Genomic DNA, 27,890 nt, shown 5'->3' with positions numbered 1-27,890 from the left:
AAGTCCGGGACAGCACACGAAGGGGTAGGTGGCCAACACCACGCCCAGCCGCCTTCGTCTCCGCAGTGCTGATGTTGCACACGCCGCACCAGCTAATCATTTACGCCCGAGTCGACCTAGGAGAGGCCCAACACCGGTTCAGATATTCGGGACCGATGTTGGCTGCAAGCGAGAATCGAACTCGGGTCCCCCCGTGCTCGTCACGTGGTGCGCCAACCACTGCACGTGCACAGTAAGAACACGCGCGGCCCATAGTCGTCCGATTAGGCTACGGGTTGACTACGTACGGCGCAAAAGAAGTTCAACACGCGTACATATGTAGTAATTACTCAGGAGGCTTGACGACGGGATCGGAGGCACACTTATTTATTAACACAACTTGTATACAGTTAGCGAGTATACACAGGACCTAAGGGGTAACGTCCCCTTACTCGGCTAACAGGGAGACACAACATCTAAGCCCCGCTAACCTAAGCCCAAGTCCTCCACTAGGGAGCTAGGGGAGGCTACCTGTCCCAGCCCTGGTCAAGCTGGGATCCGACCCCCTGAGTTCCCAGACCTGCTCGTCAGTCTGGGCTCTCGGGGCCACGCCGCCGGCTTGCCCTGGTCGGCCCTTATAAGGACAGCGAGCCAGGGGAGCTCCGGGGCCTATTCTAGCTGGTCTTCCGTCTTCGCTGGTTAAAGCTGATACCTCGACCTCGAGCCCTCCGGCTCACCCCCTCTTATAGTCCGCGGCCCCCCCGGGAGGGGCCCGTGGGGGATGCAGGTGCGGACGTCGGTGTGGCCACCTCCTATGTGTACGGCCCTAACCACGCCCCTTGTGTTTGTTTGCCATCCGCTCCCATACACAATTACACCTCTACATCACCCCCCCCTGTACAGCTCGCAGCCGTCCCCGGCTGCAACAAAACCAGAATAAAGGTGCATGCCTCCCCAAAACCGTGTGTGCCTCGCGTAAATTTAACAAGAACGATAACAGTCATAACAACAACAACAACAGGAACAGGTAGAAGAAGAAAGAGAAAAAAAAATAACCCGGCGCACCCTCCCGAATAAATACCCCATTCCGCAAACCCAACATATATACACGCGCTCCGGATGCCCCTCCCCCACTGTCCGCAAGGGCCCCCCAACGGCCGACCTCACAATAGTCTGCGCGTTTTGGCGCGCGTTCTCGCGGCGGGCCCGTCACAAGGGCTCGACCCGGCACGCTCAGTGGTGGTTGGTGACGGTCCGGGTGCAAGAGAGTCTGGCGTCGCTGCCGAGTGACCCCCGACCCCTCCGGGAGGGGTTGGCGGGCGTGGACCCGTCACTCCTGTTGCCTCTGGAGATGGAACAGTTGATGTCATGTTAGGCGAGAGCAGCGACGTCGGGGAGTCGGCGGACCCCTCACACGTTTGGCCATGCGTGTGTGTGTGTGAACCACGGGCCGGCGCAATGAACGGTTTCAACCTTGAGGGGTGCACGTACCACCGACGCCTCCCCCATTTGACGCGAACACATTGCGGCCGTAAGACCTGTACGACCTCCACTGGCCCCCGCCACGGCCGTACCAACTTTGACGAGGTTGCCAGTGGCACCTGGGGACAGTGCAACCATGCCCTGTCCCCTGGTTTCCATTTGAACACATGTACCCGCCCCAGCCGAAGCCTCTCGTTCGCCTTCTGGCGGAGTTCAGAATTTTGCACGGCCGCTTCCCGCGCCTCAGACAATTTGCTGATGTTAAATTTAACGTGTTCGGACAAGGTAGACTTCGCCTGAGGCGCCGCGAGCTTCAGCTGGGTCATCACAGGGGGGTTAGCCTCGCGGCCATACATTAAAAAGAAAGGGGAAAATCCGGTGGCCGCATGGGGAGCCATCCTGTAGGCCTGCAACACACCGGCTATGCGAAGGTCCCAATCTGTCTGGGATTCGGACACCTGTTGGGACAGCATAGACGTGATGGTCCGATGTAGCCGTTCCACCATCCCGTCAGTTTGAGGGTGATACGGGGAGGTCCGAATTTTCTCCGTACCCAAGAGGTCGCACACCTCGCGGAGGAGTTTTCCCGAAAAATTCTTACCCTGGTCAGTAAGCAGCCGTTCCGGAGCACCTTTGTCGAGGACATAGCCCTGGACAAAGGCCTCCGCGATGGCTGCTGCCGACTGGTTGGCCAGGGGCCAGGCCATAGGCCATCTCGTGAAGTATTCGACCCCTGTCAATAAATACCTATTCCCCTTGGGTGTAGTGGGAAATGGCCCGAGTATGTCTAGCGCAACGAGCTCGTTAACCCGGGAAACCTTTATGGACTGCAGCGGAGGGTTGGACCCCCTAGCTGGTGGCTTTCGCTGCGCGCATTGCGTGCACGACCCCAGGAGATCCCCCACGTCCTTTGCCATGCCCGGCCAGAAGAAATCGAGCTGGAGCGTGGCAAAGGTCTTGTGAACCCCCAAGTGCAGAAGCCGCTCATGAACAGCCCATACCACCTTACCCCTCAATGCTGCAGGCACCACGAGCTGCTGGCGGCGGGTTTTTCCGTCCCAGTGCATCAAAAGACCCTGGAACAACCCCCACGAGTCAATGTTCGCCACCCCCTGCCCAACCCCCCCTGCGCGACGGCGCAGAGCGAGGAGGGAGGTGTCCTCCATTTGGAGGCGTCCCCATTCCGCGACCGACAACCCCAGCAACGAATCCCTCCCTTCTTGCTCGATAGGACCCGAAGCCAAAGGCGCATCGGCGGCGGCCACGAGGACCGAATCGGTGGTGACGTTCGGGGGCCTACAACGCCCCGAACCCAGGAGGCAAGCGCACTCCGAAGTGGGTGGCAACCGTGACAGGGCGTCAGCGTTCGTGTGGCGGACGCCCTTACGATATGTGGTGACAAAGTCGTAGTCCTGGAGAATCTCCAACCATCGAGACAACTGGCCCGATGGTTGTTGAACCCGCAGAGCGTACTGTAGGGCCGCATGATCTGTACGGACGGTGAAACGCCGACCGTACAGATATGGGCGGTACTGCTGAATGAAATAAACAATTGCCAATAATTCCCGACGGGTAACGCAGTACCGTTGTTCCGCTGGAGACAGTACCCGACTACCGTAAGCCACCACATGCTCTACGCCCCCAATGAGTTGGGACAGCACGCCCCCGATGCCCGTGTTACTTGCATCTGTATCGAGCAAGAAGGGTTGTGAGAAGTCGGGGTAATTCAACGGCGGAGCCCCCACCAGGGCATTCCGGAGGGCGTGAAAAGCAGCCTCCTCCTCCAGCCCCCAATGAAACCTGACTCCCTTGGACGTCAAGGCATGCAATGGTTTCGCGATCGTAGCGAAGTCAGCCACAAACCGTCGATAGTACGACGCGAACCCAATGAAACTCCTGACCTCTCCCACCGAGGTGGGAGTCGGCCAGGAGCTGACGCATTCCGTTTTGGCGGGATCAGTGGATATCCCCGAGCGCCCAACAATGTGACCCAAATACCGCACCGATTCGCGGAGCAAATGGCACTTCTGCGGTTTAAATTTTAAATTGGCAGCCCGCATTTTGAGAAAAACAGCACGCAGCCTCTGGAGGTGTTCCTCGAAGGATTTGCTAAAGACGATGACATCGTCCAAGTAAATTAAACACGAATCCCATTGTAAGCCTGCCAAGACCAGTTCCATTAACCGCTGAAAAGTTGCCGGCGCAGAATGTAAGCCCATCGGCAAGCGGTTAAATTGGAAGAGACCTTGCGGTGTCCGAAAAGCAGTTTTAGGTTTTGATTCGTCATCCAGAGGAAGCTGCCAGAATCCAGATAGTAAATCGAGGGTGGAAAAGAATCGCGCCCCCGCCAAGGCATCGAGCGACTCATCCATTCGAGGAAGCGGGTACGCATCTGCCACAGAAATTTTGTTCAATCGCCGAAAGTCGACACAAAACCGCAGTGAGCCGTCGTGTTTTTTCACCAAAACGATCGGTGCGCCCCACGGGCTGTTGGAAGGGGAAATGATATCGGCGGCTAGCATGTCATCAACAGCCGATTTGACATGATCCTTTTCGGCGGGACTGAGCCGAAAGGGATTTTGGCGGATTGGCGCGCTGTCACCCGTGTCAATATGGTGTCGCAGCAATTTAGTACAACCAATATCAAATTTGTGTTTACTAAAAACGTCGGCAAATTCTTTCAGGAGAACTCGCAGCTGCGCACGCTGCGTGTCGGACAGATCCACAGATCCCGCGCAAAGTGCATCCAGCCATCCGTCATCACAGTCCGAATGCGGTCGCGACGGAGGATCGGTGGTTACCTGACCCACGAGTGGTTCCTCATAGGGCGCCGGCGTTGCGTGTGCAAGCACGGTCCCTTGAGGAACCACGGCCGTTCGCGATCCTACATTAAGGACTGCAATGAAGGGGTCCCCATCCCCTTTCACCATGGTCTGAGCCGCTAGCAAATCGGGTCCATTGACCCCGGCCCGAGATGGTCCCAACAAGACCCCCCGATCCGCAACCCCTTTAGCAAACGGCCGACGCAACCTAAGAGGGACGAGCATCTGAGCCCCCGGGGGTACGCGCACAGTTTTTGTCACGAGCGCCTGCACGGTGGCAAACGCCCGACGCTCCGTGGTGGGGGAAGACAAAAATGTAACACGTCGGCCCGATGGGAGCTCGATGCACCCCTGGTCAATCAAGATACGGATGGGCATTTTGGCCAAGAAATCCGTCCCCAACAGGCACGGAACGGCGAGTGAGGAGGAAACCAAAACAGGCCCGGATAATTTAATGTCTCCAATGCAAATTTTGGCGCGGATTTGCCCAATAATGCCCAGCGAGCCCCCGTTAGCAGCATAGCATGGCACGTCAACAGGGAGCAAGGGACGACTTTGAACGGGAAGGATGTTATAAATCAAATCAGATATAATGGTCGCCGATGCCCCTGTGTCAATTAAAATCCGCACCTCTACCCCATCAATATGACCGACCACAACCGATGATCCCGCCGACGCAGCAACGACACGATGGGCGAGCTCCGACCACTGACCCGGTTGGAGCGCTCGCCGCATTTCAGAACAATCGCGCGCGATGGGCGGCGATTTTCGAACCCTGTTCAGTTGAGCGCGTGAGTGTGTGTCGGATGTGTGCATGGGCCAAACGTGTGAGGTGCCACGACTCGCCGTATTTCTCTGCTGGAGCTTGGGTGGAGACGGCGTGGCGTCCTGACGAGGTGTCGCTCCGCGCTGACGGGGAGCCCGGCATCCTGACGCAACGTGGCCTTGCAGGCCACAGTTGTAGCAGCGTGTGAGCGCCCCAGATGGCCTGGGCTGCTCCTGGCGGCTCGGTCCATTCCGAGCCTGCGGTGCCGCCGATCTCCATTCCCCCCGCCGCTCCACCCCGCAGACCTCCTCTGATGGGAGGGCGGTGGCCGCCATGGCATGGCCGGCCACCCCCTTGGCAGCCTTGCGACGCAGGGACCGCAAGCCCCCGTGGATGTGGCGCGCGACCAGCAGGGACGACATCTCTCCGTCGTCTTGAGCCAAGACGGCGATGTCCAGCTCATCGGCGAGTAGCAGCAGCTTTTCAGCCACCATGGCGTCCACTCCCTCCTCGTCCATCCGCGGGAAAGCTGCCTTTGCCAGGGCCAGAAGAGCCGTTCGGAAGGCCAGGGGCGATTCGTTGGCGCCCCGATGCCGATCGTGGAACAGCTGCCTGCAGTCCGAAGGCGGCCCATAGACGGCTGACAGCAGCTGCAGCGCCAGGTGCAGCGTGGCGCGCTTTTCCTTAGGCGCCGAGGTGAGGGTAGCCAGGGCGTCGTCGTCCAGCATCGCCGGCAGCGCGCATAGTGCCTCGGCGTCCGTCCAGTTCGCCATCTCTTGATGAGCGATGAACCGCCTTTTGAAGCCGCCCCAATCTCCAGCCGCTCCCACGAACTCCTTGAGAGGCGGCAGTCGCTGTTGTAAGGCGACGTCCGTGGCTGCGGATCTCGCTCCCTCGTTCCCAGCCGACGTTACAGTGTGGGCGGGCTGTGAGCATGGCATCGCCGGTCGCTCCGTTGTTGACGCGCTGGCCGGCGTTGATGATGTCACGGCTCGTGCTTGGCCCTCAGCAGTCACCTGACGCAGGCCGGCCCCGCCCTCTGCTCGCACTGTAGTGATGGCGGGAAATTTAACCGCGAGCCGCGTCGGGGTGGCGGGAAATGCTGGCGTGCGTCGGCTGCTGCCGTCTTCCTGCGCAGCCCCTCCAGCTCCCAGCCGCGTGATCTCCTCCAACACGGCGGCCGCGGCGTAGAGCAGCTCCGCCAGGCGGGAGTGAGCCAGCCGAAGTCCCTCGGCCGACGCATCCCCCCCCTCCTGTCGTAGCGGCGCGGGTGTACTCGGCCCCGGCTGCTCCGATCCGACCTCGGCCATCTCTGGTGGTGATTCGGCCGCGGTGTCCTCCTTCTCCGACTCCCTGGTACGTGTCGTCCCTCGTGTGTCCATCTTTGGACGTTTTACTTCTGACACCAGATGTAGTAATTACTCAGGAGGCTTGACGACGGGATCGGAGGCACACTTATTTATTAACACAACTTGTATACAGTTAGCGAGTATACACAGGACCTAAGGGGTAACGTCCCCTTACTCGGCTAACAGGGAGACACAACATCTAAGCCCCGCTAACCTAAGCCCAAGTCCTCCACTAGGGAGCTAGGGGAGGCTACCTGTCCCAGCCCTGGTCAAGCTGGGATCCGACCCCCTGAGTTCCCAGACCTGCTCGTCAGTCTGGGCTCTCGGGGCCACGCCGCCGGCTTGCCCTGGTCGGCCCTTATAAGGACAGCGAGCCAGGGGAGCTCCGGGGCCTATTCTAGCTGGTCTTCCGTCTTCGCTGGTTAAAGCTGATACCTCGACCTCGAGCCCTCCGGCTCACCCCCTCTTATAGTCCGCGGCCCCCCCGGGAGGGGCCCGTGGGGGATGCAGGTGCGGACGTCGGTGTGGCCACCTCCTATGTGTACGGCCCTAACCACGCCCCTTGTGTTTGTTTGCCATCCGCTCCCATACACAATTACACCTCTACACATACAAGGATTACAGGCAACCTCGTGTGTACGTATGTTGATTTTTTCTCACACCATAATGTAGCCGCCAACTGTGCTAATCGTAGCCATCGCCGCCTGGCTTAAACCGATTTAGAACCGGTGGGAGGGGCAGCACATGGGCAGATTGGAGAATGAAATTAAAACAAACGTATAAGACACCTTGCACGAACTCGGTATGTGTTGCCGTACAGCAGTGTGAGCGAGAGCACGGTCTGGTGGTGCTGATGCTGCGTTGGCAGTGGTGCACAAGCACAGTTAACAAAACTCACGCCCACTTGCCATTAACACTGCATTATCTTAAAAGGAAAATATATACATAGGAGACGTTTCGGGCAATGGGCCTTCTTCAAAGCACGACTCCGTTCTGTCTGCACGCACGAATGAACACGTGCGTTTTTCATTCATGGGCCGGCCTACTGGCTCTTCAGACCAGCATCATCTAAAGCAGCGTTTGATTAAGCAAAGCAAAACACCTGCACCGGATTAGTCCTTCTTGGATTCATCAGTAGGCAGGCAGGCAGACAGGCAGGCAGGCAGGCTTGTTTAAACAAATGCTGCTGGGCTGCCGCCAGAGGTCGCAATCGGGTACCCGATACCCGTACCCTACCTGATACCCAGCTACCCGTACCCGGCCGGGTACGGGTAGCTGTTTGCGACCCTAGTGCGGCCGGGTACGGGTAGACCGTGAGTCACTGGTGAGTAACCGTTTGTCACTCATTTCGGGTAGGGTACGGGTAGGGAACGGGTACCCGTACCCATTTGCGACCCTGGTGTGGCCGGGTACGGGTAAGGAATCAAAACCCGTTTGCGACCTCTGGCTGCCACCAGATGTCATTGGCAAGGGAACTCCGTCATAAACCACGGGTGAAGGGGGGGGGGCTCTGTTCAACGCAAAAAGGCAATACGGTACACAAACTCATTACTCGTCGCTGACGAGGGTTATGGGTTAGCGGAACGAAAGCAGAGGTCGGCAGTTAACGAACAATAAAAAAAAGTAGTGAAAATTTTAATGATAATACAAATACAGTCCTTACTTTATCCAAAAAAAACACACTTCAAACGGTTTAAGTTTTTGGTGTCTGGACAAATATCCTGTGTTGGCCCTCCCATTTCCCTCTCCACCCGGACCCCCCCAAACTAAATCCTAAATCCAGCCCTGGTTGGGAGGGGTTAATCTGACACCGAGTACAGAACACATTCACAAAGCCATGCAGGTAAAAAAAAATATACAATTACACCAATTCATTCATCACTTAAAACATATCATCAATTGGTATAAAAAAGCAATGTTAAACGATTCACAGTTATTTTTTGTGTTAGGACACCGGGTTATGATCCGGCCAAACCTGTGTCGTCAAGACCCTCCACCACCCGACACAGTCAAATATAAATTTTCACGCGTACGAGGGTTTTAGCGGGTCATCCCAACTTCGTGGGCTATGTCCTGAAGATGTTTTGAAGCAAGTTGCAAGTGAAACATCGTATCCCCAACCACGTCGCAATTGTTTCGTGGTTGTGAAGATTATTCTCAAATATTTGGCACGCTACAATGCTCGTACACCATGTGACAATGTTTAGCTGTGCCTGGTTTGAATGGTAAAATTCCAAGATGGAATGCTAAATAGCTTCTTCTTTCATATGCATCCTATGGTGGGATCGCGGGGTCCCGAATAAACGGAAGTCGAAATCGTAGTTTATTTTTGGCGACTCCGTCCCACCGCACACACAAACGCCGCGACCCACCTGGTACGGATCATTCTGTTGCCATATCGTCCAAGCGCAGCAGCGAGGACGAATGCGCAGAAGAAACAAAACTTTGCAATTTTGACTAGCGCATCGCGTAGAGCTCGTCGAGAGAAATAGATCGCAGTGTCGTTTCTCCTTCAACAGACATAAAATGACGTCGCAACGCAGTTCATGCGAGAGCCGGGGGGCTTATGGGACCCCGAGGTCCCGCCATGAGGTTCATATGGCAGATGTAGATGCAGAGCAACAACGACAAAACCACCTTCAGGCGGTCAAGCCAGACAACCGCGTCAGGCGTTAGCGGAGTGTGTTTGTGGATCGGGCGTCGCGTTGTTATTTGTTGTATGCTCTGGATGACCAGTGTCGCACACTGCCGGAGAGTTTGGGGATTTTGGACGAGCCAAAGGAAGGGATCCATTTGTGGAAATGAAGTGGAGGGCAGAGAACAGAGAAGGACGGAGAAGATGCCAGTCAAGGAGCTGCTGTCAGGGCAGAGCGCCAATGAAGAATGTCGGTTGGTGAAGGGTCTTGATGACACAAATTTGGCCAGATCATCAAGTGGCAGAATTCTCCAAAAGAATTAATCCTAAAATCATCGTAAATCACTCACATTGGCACAAGTGCGACAGATATAACAGCTGTGCACGGCAATTGTAATCATTTTGTAAAAAAAAATCGCGGCGCCCCCATTAAAACGCCGCTTCGCTCAACCCGTGTCTTGCCCGGCCAATGCCCCGACGAACCACTCAGAATGCGCTGCCCCCCCTCCCACCGACCAACCCGTCCCCCAGATCTCGTCAGATCTGAGCTGGGATTGCGCTTGGAACGGGCGACTGCCACGCACCACGAGGTGATGCTAGTAGTCCGGAATGATTATTGACCAAGCGGTCAAATGAAGTCGTGTTGAATGTTGTGCGGATTTTGGAATATTTTTTTTAATAAAATAAAATGAAAAGGAGAGGTGGGGCCTTTCTGTGTCGGCGCTCTTCTGCCCAATCGCGTCACAGCAAGTACTTCGCCCACATCGGCTATTTTGACACTGAAGGCTTGAGGCATATTTCTATATAATAATAACAACGTATCCTTTCGATTCAATCCTGGCATCGCACGATTATTACAAGTACTTTATTTACACTTCCCATCTCTCTCTCTCTGTACGTCTGTTTATTTTCGAAACGTTTTTAAGTCTGTTTGCGCAAATGTTTTGTTTTATGTCAACTTTGTGTGAAGTGGCCTTTGAGCCTTGTTCCATGGCAGGCGCGCCTCCAATTAGCGCGGGATGGATACGTCCGGTTTAGCAGAGAGTTTATTGGGTTGTTAATTGAGGCTTATGGGTTCGTAGTCCAAGTTTGAGGATGCCCAGTCCAGTGTTGTGGTCTCGTGTCTCTGCATGGAGGGCGTTTAAGGTGCAGTGTGTAGGGTTGTTCACGATGCAGCGTGTAAGGTGTTCAATATTGCAGCATGCTGGTCGCAATTCTGTTCATGTGCAGTGCACCATGAATCTGGATCAGGAATGCGTTGCAGTTTTTAAAATCAGGCAAAAGACGAATTCATAATCTCTTGAATATTTTGAACTAATGTGTGTACTACTTATTGTTTTGCATAACTAAAATTGTATCGATGTAATGTTGTTAAATTAGATGTGAATCGATACGTGACAATTTTATTGAGAAGGGCGCAATGTTAAATACGTAGACTTTGATCCACCGACTCAATCTCTCTTCTCTCTCTGCTTCTCCTCCTCCCCTTCTCTCTCCCAATACTGTGAAACAACGGGGAGGTTGTGGCTAGAACCACAACCACCAGGTGAGGCACACTGCAGTTTGTCAGAAGCGACGTGGTAACAAATGACCGCTCAACCAAGTGGCGTATCGCGTGAAAATTTATAGTAACCGAATACTCTAAATGTACATTAAATCTAAATGTGTAGGGGGGAAAAAGACGGAAGGCCCGGAGCAAAATCCATGCGGCCAAGGAGAGAGGGAGAGACACCGCAAACTATAAATATACAGGCATCATCAGGGTCAAGATCAAACTCGCGTCCTCCTGCATACCGGGCGAGGGAGTTAACAACTCGCCACCGTGGCGCCCTTCCTTCCCCTGCTCCTCCTTCCTCTCACTCTCTCGCCTTGACTCCGTCCCCGACCCTCTCTCCCTCTCTCTCTCTCTCTCTAGAGCCCCCCTCCCAGGCCTCCGAGGCACACGTACTTGACGTGCATGTACTCCAGCATGCCCTGCTGGGCACCCTCGCGGCCCAGGCCAGACTGCTTGATGCCGCCAAACGGGGCCTCGACGGCTGACAGGAGGCCCTCGTTGGCGCCCACCATGCCCACCTCGAGCGCCTCGCTCACGCGCCACACCTGCGCCACGTCCCGCGAGAAGAAGTAGCCTGCCGGCGTGACGGGGGGGACGGGGGGGGTCAAAGACAAAGATCCCCCGTATCGTGTTAACAGACTGTTGGAGCAAGTGGTGTTGGCGAGTAGCACCCTATGCCAGCAGCTGGCATGCCTCGTGATTGCGTGAGTGGCTAACACAATGCCCGGCTGGCTTTGTCTCCCCAGTGCTGATATTTACAGACCACATTAAGTCGGCCAACCCGTGAGCGCCTGGGTCTGTCCCCATATCTTCCTGCAAGAAGCGGAGGCTTCCACACTTCAAGTGATAGCTTCAAGGTGCATCTATAGCATGGCACAAGCGCAGCGGTGACATCGTCGTCACTCAGTGGTCAATGGCGACTGTTATTGTTGGTGTTGTTGTGTGCTCGCGGAGAATGGTGGCGCAGTAGTTAGCGCACTGCGCTACGAACCCGGTGACCCAAATGATTCCTGCTTCTGGTTGACATTAATGTTGAATATCTTAACCGATCCTAGGCCTACCTCGCCTTCAATGAGTACTGGAGTAAAAGGTGGCCACACCTCCCCCTCGTGTGCAGCGTGGGTCTTCGTAGCTGCTCGTTAACAGCACTTGGCCCAACAGCCTGTCGAATACTACACGGGGGATCTTTGTCTTTGTGCGTGTCTACACATGGGTGCGTGTGTCCTTTCCTCACCAGCCAGCCCCATGGTTGTGGAATTCGCAAGAGCAACCGCCTCCTCTTCAGTCTTGAACCTGGCAAAGACACAAACGTCGTCGAGGTTCATAATGGGCAGGTCCGAGAGCTACCGAGCACTTGGTCGTCATGTGCCGGCAGAGCAACGGTGACCTGGGGCATCACCTCCGATTAGCACGGTTGGCTATGTATGGGTGCGAAAGATGTTCAACATAATTCTAGATTTGAAGCTTCCGTGACTGCAAGGATTCATACTCTTAGTTTTTTCGGTAAAGTCACGTAGGTAGAAAATGAAATTTAAAGTAATAAAAATAAAATAATAATAAAGTATTAATAAACTAATAAATATTTTTTTTTTTAAATCACGACGTTTCGGAGGCAACACAAGTCTCCGTCATCAGGTGGGACCGTCACAGGGCGTATAATTATTTATTTATCTAGTATAATTTTATATATTTAATTATTTTTTACAATTTTACTTTAATTTTCTACCTACGTGACTTTACCAAAAAAACTAAGAGTATGTTCAACATACATACATATGTAATGACAGTCGAGTCAACCTTCGGTGTGAGTAGACTAGTGGCCACGGGCGGTAATGACCGGGGAAGTCAGCTTGCAGTGCGAGTGGACTGGTGGCCACGGGAGGTAATGACAGGGAAGTCAGCTTGCAGTGCGAGTGGACTGGTGGCCACGGGAGGTAATGACAGGGGAGTCAGTCTGCAGTGCGAGTGGACTGGTGGCCACGGGAGGTAATGACCGGGGGAGTCAGCTTGCAGTGCGAGTGGACTGGTGGCCACGGGAGGTAATGACAGGGGAGTCAGTCTGCAGTGCGAGTGGACTGGTGGCCACGGGAGGTAATGACCGGGGGAGTCAGCTTGCAGTGCGAGCGGACTGGTGGCTACGGGAATGATTGAGAACAGCAGCGTGGCCAGAGGACGGAAGAGGACAGTCGTCTGCCGGTGGAGCGAGCGGTCTAGGACCAGCGAGAAGGTTCCGGAATGGGGGCGTGGCCTGGGACCGTATACAAGGGGGAGATGCGTGGGAGACTCGGGGATGTTGCAGTGGAGGGTCTCCGCCTGTCCGAGTGCGAGCACGTGACTCCTTAATAAAGAAACCATCTTCTTGGTTCTTTCGGTAAAGTCACGGAGAAGGGAAATAATAAAATAATAAAAATAAAACAGAATAAAATCATTCTCACGACGTTTCGGCCACAACGCAAGCAGCCGTCCTCAGGTGAAGACCAGGTCTGTCGGGGAGACAGCGTCTGAATGGTCTTCACCCGAGGACGGCTGCTTGCGTTGTGGCCGAAACGTCGTGAGAATTATTTTATTATGTTTTATTTGTATTATTTTATTATTTCCCTTCTTCGTGACTTTACCGAAAGAACCAAGAAGATGGATCCCTGCAGTCGCGAAAGCTTTAAATCGAAAGAAACCATCTCAAGACAAGTGCGTCCAAGTCGTATTTACACATGTATACAAACATTACCAACTGAACCACGCAGCAATTAGGTATGATAATACTTGGGAGTCAAGGTCAGAGTGAAGGTTTCATTCGGAGGCATCTGCTCATTATCAGGGTGAAGATCAAGGGCGAGGTCAAGTGGAGGGGGGGCGGCTTTACTTGATGACGGGAGCCAGGGGCCCGAAGGTCTCCTCGCGAGCGCACAGCATGCTGGGAGTCACGTCGGTGAGCACCGTGGGCTGGAAGAAGCTCCCTCCGAGCGCGTGGCGCGCACCGCCCACCACGACACGCGCGCCCTGCGAGACCGCATCCACCACATGCCGCTCCACCTGCGCATACACACACACACACACGGGTTGTGCACACACACACGGGTTGCGTACACACACACACACACGGGTTGCGTACACACACACACACACGGGTTGCGTACACACACACGGGTTGCGTACACACACACACACACGGGTTGCGTACACACACACACACGGGTTGTGTACACACACACACAGGTTGCGTACACACACACACACGGGTTGTGCGTACACACACACAGGTTGCGTACACACACACGCACGGGTTGTGCGCACACACGCACGGGTTGCGTACACACACACAGGTTGCGTACACACACACACGGGTTGCGTGCGCACACACACACGGGTTGCGTGCGCACACACACACGGGTTGCGTGCGCACACACACACGGGTTGCATGCGTACACACACACAGGTTGCGTGCGCACACACACACACACACACAGGTTGCGTGCACACACACACAGGTTGCGTACACACACACAGGTTGCGTACACACACACAGGTTGCGTAGACACACACAGGTTGCGTACACACACAGGTTGCGTACACACACACACACACACGGGTTGCGTGCGCGCACACACACACACAGGTTGCGTACACACACACGGGTTATGCGCACACACACACAGGTTGCGCACACACACACAGGTTGCGTACACACACAGGTTGCGTACACACACACACGGGTTGTGTACACACACACACACACACACACGGGTTGCGTACACACACACACACGGGTTGCGTACACACACACACACGGGTTGCGTACACACACACACACACACACGGGTTGTGCGCACACACACACAGGTTGCGTGTGCGCACACACACACAGGTTGCGTACACACACACACACACAGGTTGCGTACACACACAGGTTGCGTACACACACACACACACAGGTTGCGTACACACACACAGGTTACGTACACACACACACAGGTTGCGCACACACACACAGGTTGCGCACACACACACAGGTTGTGTACACACACACAGGTTGTTGTGAGCACACACACACACACACAGGTTGCGTACACACACACACAAGTCGCGTACACACACACACAAGTCGCGTACACACACACACAAGTCGCGTACACACAACAACAACAACCGCCATTCGCCACTAAGTGGCGGTGACGTCACCACAACGCTTGTGCCAGGCCATGTGCACCTTGAGGCCACGTGAAGTGTCGAACGCCCGCTGGCAGGAGGTCACGGGGCAGACCCAGGTGCCACGGGTCGCACACACACACACAGGCTAGAACACACACACACAGGTCGAGCACCTATGAAGGCCGGTACGGCAAACGAGGGGGCGGGTGGCCACCACCACGCCCAGCCGCCTTTGTTTTCCGAGTGGCGATCTTTACGCATCGCACCAGGTACCCATTTGAGGCAGAGTCCACCAAGGAGAGGCCCAGGCCTGGTTCAGATAATCGTCACCGGTGTTGGTGGCCATGAGCGGGAATCAAACTCGGGTCGCTAGGCTCCCCACACACTCACAAAGACACACGCTCGCGGGCGGACGGACGGGCGGGGACGAAGGAGGCCCCCCCCCCCTCACCTTCTGGAGGGCGCGCTCGTTGATGAGTGGCCCCAGCGTGTTCCCCGTGTCCGTGCCGGGCCCCACGCGGAGCTGCGTCGACACAGCATGGGCGAGGCGCGACACAAACGCGTCGTGCACGCTCTCCTGCACCAGCATGTGGTTAGGGCACACGCACGTCTGCACGCGCGCACAAAAATGGGCGCACACACGGATTACAGCGTGAATGTGCGAAGATGTGTATGAATTAACAAGTGATCAAGGGAGTGAGTGTGGGGGTGAGTGAATGAATAAGCAGGCGAGAGAGTGGGAGTGTGAACGAGTGGGTGCATGATTTTTGAGCGAATGTACGAGTAGGGTTATGAGAGTGGGTAGGTGAGCGAGTGAGTGAGTGAATTGTCTCCCTGTATCCCCTCCTTGTATCCCCCCCACTACCCCCCCCCCCCCCGTGCATGTCCCCGCATCTCCCTGTATCTGCCCCCCCCCCCCACCAGTGCGTGTCCCCGCATCTCCCCCCCGGTGGCCCCACCCCACCTGTCCACAGAAGCGGAACTTGGAGGTGAGGAGGCCGCGCACGGCTGCGTCCAGATCGGCGCTCTCGAAGACGATGAACGGTGCGTGGCCGCCCAGCTCCATGGACACGCGCTTCACCGTGCCCACGGAATGCGCCATCAGCACCTGGCGCGGGGACGACGGATGTCGCGAAGCTCTGGATGCGACGCGCAAGACCACGTAATACAGCACGAGGCCTGCCCAACCACCCGCACGATGCGTTCACGACCGTTCAAACGTATGTTGAACTTCTTTCGCATCGTACGTAGCCAAATGTGCTAATCGGAGGTGTGCGGGGGAAGAACCACAAACTAAACACAAAGAGCGTGATGTGTATGCTCCAACGTATCGTGGTTCATTCGTGGCAAGCACTTTGTGTGCAACGAGCACGACCGCATCACACGCGGCGCGCACGCGCGTGGTGGTGGTGGCGGTGGTCGTGGCGGTGGCACCTTGCCGGTGGCGGTGGAGCCCGTGAAGGAGATCTTAGAGACGAAGGGGTGGGTGCACAGGAGCTCGCCCACGGCCGCCACGTTGCCACGCGAGCAAGGCACCACGTTGAGCACGCCCGGGGGTAACCCGGCCTCCACGGCGAGCTGGGTGACCCAACACGCAGCAGCAGCAAACAACAAACAAATAAACAACAGCCGACATTCGCCACCGAGTGGCAGTGACGCCGCTACGCTTGCTTGTGCCAGGCGCACACTTTGAGAGCCGTCACGTGGAGGTGGGCAAGGCTCGTTGCCGGTGGGAGGTCACGGGATTGACACAACAACAACAGCACCTGCCATTCGCCGCTAAGCGGCGGTGATGTCACCACGGCGCCTGTGCCAGGCCAGGTGCACCGAGGCCACGTGACGTGTCGAAGGCTCGCTGCTGGCAAGAGGTCACGCGACAGACCAAGGTGCCATGGGTTGACTGACTGATATGACTGGCAGATGCACCACCTGTGCCCCCTACTGTGCCAAATGACAAACACACACATATATATATGTACAAAAGTATAAAAATCTCCCGTGGAGCCCACACTGGTGGTTTAGGCAAGTGCTGTTAATTGAACACCTGCGATGGCTGCCACGATGCACGAGGCGGCGATGTAGCCAGCATCACGCCCGGCCACCTTTGTCTCTCATTTCAGGCCGAGTCGACCTCGGGGAAGCCCAGGACTGATCGAAGTATTCGCCGCCGACGTTTGCTGCGAGAATGAAATCGAACTCGGTCGCTGGGTTCGTAGTGTGGTGCACTCACCACTCCGCTTGAGCCGTTCTCAATCCACTGCCGGACGAAGGACTCCCAATGCCTTCACGGAAATCATGAGGGCCGTCTAAGCCGTCACTACTCGGGTCAGTGCGGGTTGCTGGAATATTGATAATGTGGATGTCGGCCTGTGGCTTCAAATGGCCTGCCCTGATTTCTTCAATACCTACCATGTTGTGGACAACGCTCTTAGACGCAGGCCGACCTGATTTTCTTGACCCACCCCAACTGGACATTTGTGAAAACGAGCTTCATAGCTCATTTGATTCCTCCAGTATAAAGATTCCGATTCGGATTCTCCGTTACAAAGCGCTCACACGCCGGCTCGACCAGCCTGGATAGCCGCCTTGGTCTTATCGTACGATCCCCCCCCCCCTCCTCCTCCTCCCACTCTTTCTACAGAGACCCAGAATCACACAGGGATGCAGACTCGCACAGAGACCCTGTCATAGCTCCGGTCGTCGGGAGTGTTCACTGCCTCATCCTCTCATCGCGCCACACATCGGCGTCGTCACTTCCGTCACTCTCACGCCTCTTCTTCTCTCCAAATTATTCTCGCGCGTTGCGTTCCGTGCGTTCTTTTTGTAAACTCATGTTGTGGCGCGTTACAAATGGTGGGAAAGGACGCGACGGTTACGGGGTGGACGAGCGGCACGCGGCAGAGGTCGCAACCGGATACCCGATACCCGTACCCTACCCGATACCCGGCTACCCGGCCGGGTACGGGTATGGGTACGGCCGGGTACGGGTACGGGTACCCGTTTGCGACCCTGGTGCGGCCGGGTACGGAATCAAAACCCGTTTGCGACCTCTGGCGCGCAGTGTGGACGAGCGGCACCTGTGCGAGCGCGAGGGCGCTGAGCGGTGTGTCCTCCGCCGGCTTCACCACGGCCGTGCAGCCCGCGGCGAGCGCAGCGCCCACCTTCCGTGTGATCATCGCCACGGGAAAGTTCCACTGCACAGACGCGCGCACGCACAAAGACACAAGCAGACACACGCACAGAGACAGAGGCAAACACGCACATGGCAGATACACGCGCGCAGACATGCACACACAGATAAACAAGCAGAAACACACGCAGACACAGAGACACAAAGATAGACGCAGACACACTCGCACACACACACGCAGACACGCAAACAAAGACAAAGATCCCCTGTATAGCCTTAACAGGCTTTTGGGACAAGTGCTTTTAACCAACACCTATGAAGGCTGGAACGGTACGTAAGGGTGGGTGGGTGGCCAGCACCATGCCTGTTCGGCTTGGTCTGCCTCGATGTTTTTTTTAATCGCTGTACCAGGCACTCATTTGAGGCCGAGTCGACCTCGGGAAGACCCAGGACCGATTCAGAAAATCATCACTGGTGTTGGCCACGAGCAGGAATTGAACACACGCAGACACACGGGGGGCAGACACACGTAAACACACATGCAGACACATGAAATGATGCCCACAGATGCACGCAATTATGCTGAGCGCTATTGCACAATCTCACTCGGTGTTTACCCCAGAAGGCTGCCGTGTCAAGCACAGACCAATTCACCACCATCCCAGCGCTGGTCAGTGCTGGGATGAAGGTGGGCAGCATATATATATAGCAGCAGGGACATACAGTGCATTCCTTCCACGATGCGAATATCATGGTTACGCACAAACCTACCTGCACACACACACACACATGTAAACTCGCATGGAAAAATGAGTGCAAACACGCATAATGAAACACTCATGCAACTCGTCAACATTAAGAGCCGCAATTCGCCACTAGGGTGGCGGTGACGTCCCCACGGCGCTTGTGCCAGGCTAGGTGCACTCGGAAGCCACGTCAAGTGTCGTGCTCGCTGACATGAGGTCACGAGACAGACCCAGGTGCCATGCGTTGACCGACTGAGATGACTGGCAGATGCACCACCTGCGCTCCCTACTGTGCCAACTTTATGCATTTTAGCGTCGCTCCTATGCCCTCCCTTGTTATTAGAGGATGACTACCTCCAAAAAACGTACCCACACACCCATTCACATGTACTCGCATACAAAGATCACCCCACACCACCAATGGTAACAGACTGTTGGGGAGAGTGCTGCTAGCGAGCATGAAGGCCGGCATGGCACATGAGGGGGTGGTTTTCCAGGCCATTTGACTCCCCAGCGCCGATGTATGCGTACACCGCACCGGGTACAGGGGCGGTGTACGAGTAGGCCCTAGGGCCTCTGGGTTGAGTAGAACTACTCTTTATGATGTGGAGAGGCAGCACCATCAAGGAGATGTATTATCTGCGAACCTATTTCATCACTTGTACTCTTGGGTTAGCAGCCTGCGCTAGCTGATGAGTCAGAGCAGCCCAGGCTAGCTGTGAGGAGTAGAGGCCCAGGCTAGCTGTGAGGAGTAGAGGCCCTGGCTAGAAGAGTAGAGACCCAGGCTCGCTGTGAGGAGTAGAGGCCCAGGCTAGAGGAGTAGAGGCCCTGGCTAGCTGTGAGGAGTAGAGGCCCAGGCTAGCTGAGGAGTAGAGGCCCAGGCTAGCTGTGAGGAGTAGAGACCCAGGCTAGAGGAGTAGAGGCCCAGGCTAGAGGAGTAGAGACCCAGGCTAGAGGAGTAGATGCCCAGGCTAGAGGAGTAGAGGCCCAGGCTAGAGGAGTAGATGCCCAGGCTAACTGTGAGGAGTAGAGGCCCAGGCTAGAGGAGTAGAGACCCAGGCTAGAGGAGTAGAGGCCCAGGCTAGAGGAGTAGAGGCCCAGGCTAGAGGAGTAGAGACCCAGGCTAGAGGAGTAGAGGCCCAGGCTAGAGGAGTAGAGACCCAGGCTAGAGGAGTAGAGGCCCAGGCTAGAGGAGTAGAGACCCAGGCTAGAGGAGTAGAGACCCAGGCTAGAGGAGTAGAGGCCCAGGCTAGAGGAGTAGAGGCCCAGGCTAGAGGAGTAGAGGCCCAGGCTAGAGGAGTAGAGGCCCAGGCTAGAGGAGTAGAGACCCAGGCTAGAGGAGTAGAGGCCCAGGCTAGAGGAGTAGAGGCCCAGGCTAGCTGTGAGGAGTAGAGACCCAGGCTCGCTGTGAGGAGTAGAGACCCAGGCTAGCTGTGAGGAGTAGAGACCCAGGCTAGAGGAGTAGAGGCCCAGGCTAGAGGAGTAGAGGCCCAGGCTAGCTGTGAGGAGTAGAGACCCAGGCTAGCTGTGAGGAGTAGAGACCCAGGCTAGAGGAGTAGAGGCCCAGGCTAGCTGTGAGGAGTAGAGACCCAGGCTAGAGGAGTAGAGGCCCAGGCTAGCTGTGAGGAGTAGAGACCCAGGCTAGAGGAGTAGAGGCCCAGGCTAGCTGTGAGGAGTAGAGGCCCAGGCTAGAGGAGTAGAGGCCCAGGCTAGCTGTGAGGAGTAGAGACCCAGGCTAGAGGAGTAGAGACCCAGGCTAGAGGAGTAGAGGCCCAGGCTAGTTGTGAGGAGTAGAGACCCAGGTTAGAGGAGTAGAGACCCAGGCTAGAGGAGTAGTGGCCCAGGCTAGCTGTGAGGAGTAGAGACCCAGGCTAGAGGAGTAGAGACCCAGGCTAGAGGAGTAGAGGCCCAGGCTAGAGGAGTAGTGGCCCAGGCTAGAGGAGTAGTGGCCCAGGCTAGAGGAGTAGAGACCCAGGCTAGCTGTGAGGAGTAGAGACCCAGGCTAGAGGAGTAGTGGCCCAGGCTAGAGGAGTAGAGACCCAGGCTAGAGGAGTACAGGCCCAGGCTAGCTGTGAGGAGTAGAGGCCCGGGCTAGCGGCCCGTGGTGGCGGTTAGCGACGCGGGCTCACTGGAGTGATCATGGCGGCGACACCGACGGGCTGGTAGATGGAGAACATGCGGCGGTCGGGCGCAGCCGAGGGGATGATCTGTCCGTACGCGCGTCGCGCCTCCTCGCCGAACCACTCGAGGAATGCCGCGCCATACGACACCTCCCCCAGAGACTCCTGCTGCGGCTTGCCCTGACGCACGCGCAGGAAAGAAGCGCGCGGAGGCACAGGGAGGTGAGAGGACATGCGGAGAGGCACGGGGAGATGGAGAGGAGACACGGGGAGCCACGGGGAGCCACGGGGAGGTGAGAGGAGACACGGGGAGGACCACGACTCACGCTCTCAGCTGTGATGAGCTGCGCCAGCTCCTGGCGGTTCTGCAGGATGACCTCGTACCATCTCTTGAGCAGAGCCCCTCGCTCCTGTGTGCGGGACGGGGTGACAATGATAGCGTGTGTTACACGCATTGTGTGTGGGCACAGGGTGTGGGCTCTGCGTGGCCACCGTGCAGAAGAGATGGTGCTGATGCTGTTCGGGAGGATGTGGAGCCAAGTTGACTTGCCAAAGGCTGGTACCAAAGGTGTGTCAAGGCCTCAAAGTGCACATGGCTTTGCACAAGCGCCGTGTGATCGTCACCGCCACTCTGTGGCGAATGGGGGCTTGCTGCTGTTGTGCACTGTGCGTGTTACATGCGTTGTCAAATATGTGCTTTGTTTGAGCACTACAACAATAATTATTGTAGGCTCATCTTGCAGTGCCAGGCGACAGCAGCTTCATCAGCAACAGCGTGGAGGGAGGGCCCAGAGTCCACCATCGAGTCCGGTTAGGGGGGGCGGGGGGTAATGTGTGACAGGAGTCTGCAGCTGACCCCATTCACTACCGAGGAGGGAACACGCCGAGATGGAGAAGGCAACCGCTGCGAAGATGGAACGCTGACATCGTGAAGTCGCAGGGCTGTGAGACATGGCAACAGTGTTGTGGAGGCTTTCATTTAGCAGTGAATAAATCAGGACGAATGACGACAATGATTTGCAAGTAACCAGTCACATGACGGAGAACGTCTCCACTTTGGAACAGACTCCACACTTGCAAACACAACCTCACAAACCCAGCTTCCAGCATTTACCAATTGCAAATCTGTGCACGCAGCCACATAAAACACTCAAGCCACCCACAACATTAGCACTTGAATGGAGTGCACTGACACAGCTAACAATAACTTCGGCAAAATGAATGTTGTTCAAAGCAATATATTTTCCTACACGTGATGCCAGCTGGATTGTTACATCACAGGGTCATGAGAGGTGATGGAGGCTTGGTAAGGCCTTCATCCAGCAGTAGATTACCCAGGGATGATGATGATTTTCTTACAACCAAATTCTTCCCGAATGCATTAGATCTAGCTGGAGCTCGAACGCCAAGCAGGATTTAGTCTGGTTAGTAGAGTACTTGGATGAGAGACAGCCCAGGATTACAAGGTGTTGTATCTTTTTTGCCTGTGATGTGGTCAGGACAACAATACAGGAATGGATTTTTGTTTCCATCTGTGTAGAGCTTTGAGTTTTACCCCATGTATTCTTGGTTGATTTTCTCTGGTAACTCCACACTCTCCATGGCTGTGTCAGAAACGCTGAGCTAGCACCACTGAGGTCAAAGCTTTCTGGGTCGGGGTCTGTGTTGTTCCCCCCTATGGGGTCGGTCCATAATGGCTGCGTCAGAAAGCCTACGGATGGATGCGTCATTCGTTTGGCACGCAAACATTTCGCCCACATTCGGCACCACATCGGGTGACCGGGCCCGTGGAATTGGAGATAAATACTGGGTTAAGAATTAACAGCGCAAGCTAGCTATGGGGGAGAAAACCTGCTGAGCTGGCAACACATGAAACCCAGGCTGACCATGTAGAGAAGTTATAGAATTAACCAGAGCATCTTACATCATTGGCTAACACGGGAAGGGTGACACCACGCACCCACAAGAGACGGTCATTCGACGAACATTACTCTTGGCAGCAGAATGGTTGGGAAAGTAATGCTCCTCCCCCCTTCCCTATAAACCAGAGGTCAACTTATAGGGATCTGAGATGTAGGTCTGTGAAATCTACTTACGTGGTCCGTTCTCAAACAATGAAGGTGTTGCACCTCTGAGATTTCCGCACGTGGGTTCTACATCTCGTAACGTGACACCCATAAACACAATCGGGATATAATTTGGGGAAAAGATGTTTATAATCATGGACTCATAGCGTGGGAGGAAAGGCTTGTTTATGACATGCCTATGATTCTACGAACAAAGATCCCCCGCGTATAGCCTTAGAAGACTGTTGGGGCAAGGGCTGTTAACGAGCACCCTATGTATGTTGAACTTCTTTCACACCGCACCTATCAAGTCCAGCAAGGCACACGAGGTGGTTGGAAAATACCACACCTTTATCTTCTAATAGCAATGTTTGACACGTCGCACCAGGTACTCATTTGAGGATGCATTGATCTAGGCCATCTAGGGGATGCCTAGGACCGGTTCAGATAATCGTCCCTGGTGTTGACCATCGTCAGGAATCTAATTCGGGTCGCCGGGCTTATAGGGCAAGATCATCTACCATACACGTAAATTTTTTTTGAACATGCACATGTACTTAACCTTTGCTCAAAACAAAACTCTGACCCCAAACTGAAACGCTAACCAGGCGAGCAGACCACTGGCACACCAAACCAACAAGAACGCTCTCGGGTTTCGCTTGGTACGAGAGGCATGTGGAGCACATGTACCGCTTGTTGTCCTTCCCCCGCACCTCCGATTAGCACGGTTGGCTACGTACGGTGCGTAAGAAGTTCAACATACACACGTACGGACATTTTTCAGTCCACTGCTGGATGAGCGTCTCACCAAGCTTATGCGGGTCGTGACGGTTGTTCGACCATACTTCACCACGCTTGTCAGTGCGGGTTGGTCTAGGCGGGCAGCAACATTGCTCTGGTCTCTATGACGACGGGAACGTCGAACCCGCGGGCCGTGTAAGGCCCGCGAAATCATTTGGTCTGTTCCAGCCATCGCATTAGGGGTGAGTTAATACTGGTTGGAACCTCCTGGTTACACCAGCCCACAGGGGATTATTGTGTCCGTTCGTCCGTCGTGCAGGGAGGGGCTGGGTGGGGAGGGGCTGGGTGGGGAGGTGGGGCTGGGTGGGGAGGGGCTGGTCACCCCGTGGTGCCCTTATAAAACTCAACGTTTAACCTACTCACGCCGGCTTGTGCCCGCCCTCACAGTCGGGCATATTTGCGGAATACACCACGCCGCCGTTGACCCTGGCCATTGACTGAGCAACCCAACGTTCCTACCAGCTCCCTCCGCAGGAATGTGTTTAAATGTTTGACCAAATATAACAGGCAAATTTTTAAGTTGATAATTTGGTATGGTTTTATAAATATCCAAATGGCACTTGGCAGAAAAAAAGGTTCCCCACCCCCGCATGTGCTGTGAATATTAGCACCACACAGGGCATTACATAATTGTATTAACCCTTTATGTTTAAGGCCACAGTGTTACCGTATGTCATTCAGAGATGTGCAGTCACCTCTTTGCTCATTCCTTAACCCCCCCACCCCACCTCCTTGCACAGTTTACATGCGTGAGCATGCATGTCATCGTCATCGTCAGCCATGATCCATCCACTGCTGGATGAAGGCATCCACACGCCCACCATCACCACCAAGCCATCGCCATGTCACGGTCTCGCCATGCACGAGGGATGATTTTCATAGCTCCATCTCCGCGGCGGACGTGCTCTGGACGGGCATGTTCCCTTATGGCCGTCCGCACGTGATTGCCAACAGCCTGCGAAAGACTATAGGAGGGTTCATCTACTTGGTTCTTTCGGTAAAGTCACGTAGAAGGGAAATAATAAAATAATAAAAATAAAACATAATAAAATAAAATAATTCTCACGACGTTTCGGCCACAACGCAAGCAGCCGTCCTCAGGTGAAGAACAGGTCTGTCGGAAAGACAGCATCTGAATGAACACCACCAGGCTTGGCAGCGTATATTTAAGCTGGGTTGGAGGGGGAAGGGCGCCTTGACAAAGGAATTTGCATATCAAGAGGAATTAAGCATATTTATGGGAAATGTAGATATGGGATTAGTCACTACTTGTGGAATGCGTAGGAGGTGGGGGGGGGTTTCAAAGCCCGTGCATTATGCAGTATGCTGGATTAGCAGCATCAAAGGGAGGGAGTAGGGTTAGCAGTAATACAGGGAAGGAATTTTAATAGTAAGGAGCTGCAGCAGCTAAACCTCCACGTAAAAAACTAAAATCTAAACTACATTAGTATCATCAATATACTAAATATACTCTCCAATCTTATTTTATTATTTCCCTTCTACGTGACTTTACCGAAAGAACCAAGAAGATGAATCCCTGCAGTCACGAAAGCTTTAAATCGAAACTATAGGAGGGTCTTTGTCTGTTGCCATTTGTATAAGTGTCATCCAAGTGCAACTGCATATGCTACGGTATGTGTGCTTTCTCTGAGTGCTTCCATGTGTACATGGAGTGCATACATGTTTATCAACCATTTGTACGATTGTGCACAGGAATGTGTATGCGTATCGACTGACACGCATGCTCCCCTACACCTATCATCACGTCGCACACATCTAAAACGCATGCATACAGTACTCACAAAGACAAAGTTCCCCCGTGTAGCCTTAACATACTGTAGGGGCAAGTGCTGTTAGCGAGCACCTATAAAGGCAGGAACGGTACACGAAGGGGTGGGTGGCCAGCACCACGCCCGACCGCCTTTGTCTCCCCGGTGGTGATGTTTACACACCGCGACAGGTACTCATTTGAGGCCGAGTCGACCTAGGGAAGGCCCGGGACCGGCTCAGATAATCGTCCCTGGGAGCGGGAATCGAACCCGGGTCGCTGGGTTCATAGCGCAGCGTAGCGCTAACCGCTGCACCACCGCTCCCCACAATACAGTACTCACAAGTACATGTACACACCGCACCACCAGTACACGTGCAACGTTGGGTTAATGTTGCATATTAACTGGTAAGCTCACATGAACTCAGGCAACACCACACCCCTACACACTCCACAACCATCACACGCTCACCACATGAACACACACCTCAATACACAAACACACATCACATACACCCATCAACATGCACAACGCATCACCGACCCTACACTCATCACGCACGCGCACACAACAACAACAACAACCGCCATTCGCCACTAAGTGGCGGTGACATCACCACGACGCTTGTGCCAGGCTAGGTGCACCTTGAGGCCACGTGAAGTGTCGAACGCCCGCCGGCAGTAGGTCACGGGGCAGACCCAGCAAGTGCCACGGGTCGACTGACTGAGACGACCGAGATGACTGGCTGATGCACCACCTGTGCCCCCCTACTGTGCCAACTAGCTGTGTTTTATCCACCCGACGCTCCGCTCGTTGTTGTGAGCGTCGCTCCTCCGCCCTCCGTTGTTGTTGTGAGGGCGACTGCCTCCAACTACACACACCACTCACCACCACACACACACAACATCACCCAACCTTGGCCGTGGTTTTCTTCCACGTGTGGAACGCTGTGTGAGCCGCCTCCACGGCCCGCGTCGCCTCCACCACCCCGCAGTCGGCCACCCGCGCCACGCGTCGCCCCGTGGCTGGGTCGTCCACCTCGAACGAGGCGCCGCCCTCGGATGGAACCCACTGCCCGCCGACGTGCGCCTCTTCCCGCAGGAGCCGCGCGTAGCACCGTAGGCCCGACCCGGGGTCCCGGGTCAAGTCGATTTTTGCTACGGCCGGTCGCTTCGCCGTCCAGAGACCGAGCCGAACGCCGGATTTGAGCATTGCAAATCGGTGTAATTGGCTTTATTAATTTCAAATTGCGAGGAGCGATGTTTTAGCCGCTGCCGAAACTCGACAACAAATCGTGTCCTCAGTTGCTCTCTGCCGTGTGGGACTGATGGGGGGGGGAGGGTGGGGGTCCTTATATATGCGCTGCTTGCACGCAATTGGTTGGGAGTGAGGCACGTGGTGCGTGTGAGGGGGGGGGGTGGATTATTTGAAGATTGCCACCAGCGGTGTTCAAGATCGGCCTCTGTGGAGGAGACGGGAGGCTCGTGAAGGACGCTGCTACTGGGGCAGTCGGAGGCAGGCGCCCTCCGGCAACGACGGAGGGCAGAGGGGCGACGCTGCTCACAACAACGAGCGGAGAGCCGGGCGGGTAAAATGCAGCAAGTTTGCGCAGTCGGGGGGGGGGGGGGGTACAGCTGGTGGGGCATCTGCCGGTCATCTGTCAGCCAACTCATGGCACCTGCTGGGTCTGTCCCGAGATCTCCAGTCAGCAGCGAGCCTTCGACACTTCATGTGGCAGCCTCAAAGTGCACCTAGCCTCGCACAGGCGCCGTTGTGACATTACTGTCACTTAGTGGCGAATGGTGGGGGTATCGGTGGTGATGTCGGTCCTGGGTCTCCCCTGGGTCGAGTCGGTTTCAGTTTTCAGTTTCATGTATTTAGTATATAGTGAACCATTCGGCTCTTGAATCGGGTGCAACCGCAACAAACAAAAACATGAACAAGAAACATCTTAAAGTGACTGCGCGCAAACAGAAAAATCCAGGAAAAAAACAGCAAAATCTTCCAGAAAAAGCACCGAATATCAACGCTGTGTACAAAAATCCCAGTGGGATGCAAGTCAAACAATAACAACCATAAGACAATTTAGATTAAGGTTATCAGTCTAACTCTGTACTACAACAAACAAATATGGCTAAACCAAAACGTTTTCGAAATCACCAAAATAAAGCTATAAAAGCAATGTCTCAGATGAGTACCCGGTGCGGTGTGTAAACATCGCCACTTGGGGAGACAAAGGCAGTCGGGCGTGATGCTGGCCACCCACTCGCTTACAGCACTTGCCCCAACAGTCTGTTCAGGCTATACGGGGGATCTTTGTCTTTTTGGCGGTGATGCACGTACTCGAGTCCAAGTCTAACAGAAGTTGGTCCAAGACGACAAACATCTGGGCAGTTCACCAGCATTGATTGGAGCGAGCCTGACTGCTGATGAGTTCCTGAATGTTTAAACAGGTCTAAGAGTGTTGATTGTGTTGAACTATTTGTACTGGTAGGAACCACCTGGTTCCACCAGCCCACAGAGG

General features: G+C 54.9%; 1 protein-coding gene across 1 annotated transcript; it reads right to left on the bottom strand.

Moving 5' to 3' along the window:
- Positions 1–350: 350 nt before the first annotated feature.
- Positions 351–26,687, bottom strand: ALDH5A1 (aldehyde dehydrogenase 5 family member A1). The gene is made up of 10 exons (XM_078604831.1): positions 26,282–26,687; positions 21,057–21,140; positions 20,740–20,910; positions 17,812–17,928; positions 16,169–16,312; positions 15,699–15,842; positions 15,186–15,344; positions 13,449–13,618; positions 11,823–11,881; positions 351–11,162 (listed from the first exon to the last, which is right to left on the bottom strand). Exons 1-10 carry the CDS (start codon positions 26,576–26,578, stop codon positions 10,945–10,947), a joined length of 1,563 nt encoding a protein of 520 aa, XP_078460957.1. The 5' UTR covers positions 26,579–26,687; the 3' UTR covers positions 351–10,944.
- Between the last annotated feature and the right edge of the window lie 1,203 nt (positions 26,688–27,890).

The sequence above is a fragment of the Lampetra planeri genome, chromosome 23 (assembly GCF_965212315.1).
Source record: "Lampetra planeri chromosome 23, kcLamPlan1.2.h2, whole genome shotgun sequence".
NCBI classification, from domain to species: domain Eukaryota; kingdom Metazoa; phylum Chordata; class Hyperoartia; order Petromyzontiformes; family Petromyzontidae; genus Lampetra; species Lampetra planeri.
The sequence above is the reverse complement of the archived record's forward strand: the minus strand, read 5'-3'. Positions and strand labels throughout refer to the sequence as shown.

Bases quoted from the DNA above. Each gene is read 5' to 3' on its own strand.
- ALDH5A1 (XM_078604831.1), bottom strand. From the start codon at position 26,578: ATGCTCAAATCCGGCGTTCGGCTCGGTCTCTGGACGGCGAAGCGACCG. The intron at 13,619-15,185 runs GTGAGGGGGGGG...GTGTATGCGCAG, and splicing joins ACGAGCGCGCCCTCCAGAAG to GTGGAGCGGCATGTGGTGGA. The intron at 11,163-11,822 runs GTGAGGAAAGGA...TCACGCCGGCAG, and splicing joins CACAACCATGGGGCTGGCTG to GCTACTTCTTCTCGCGGGAC.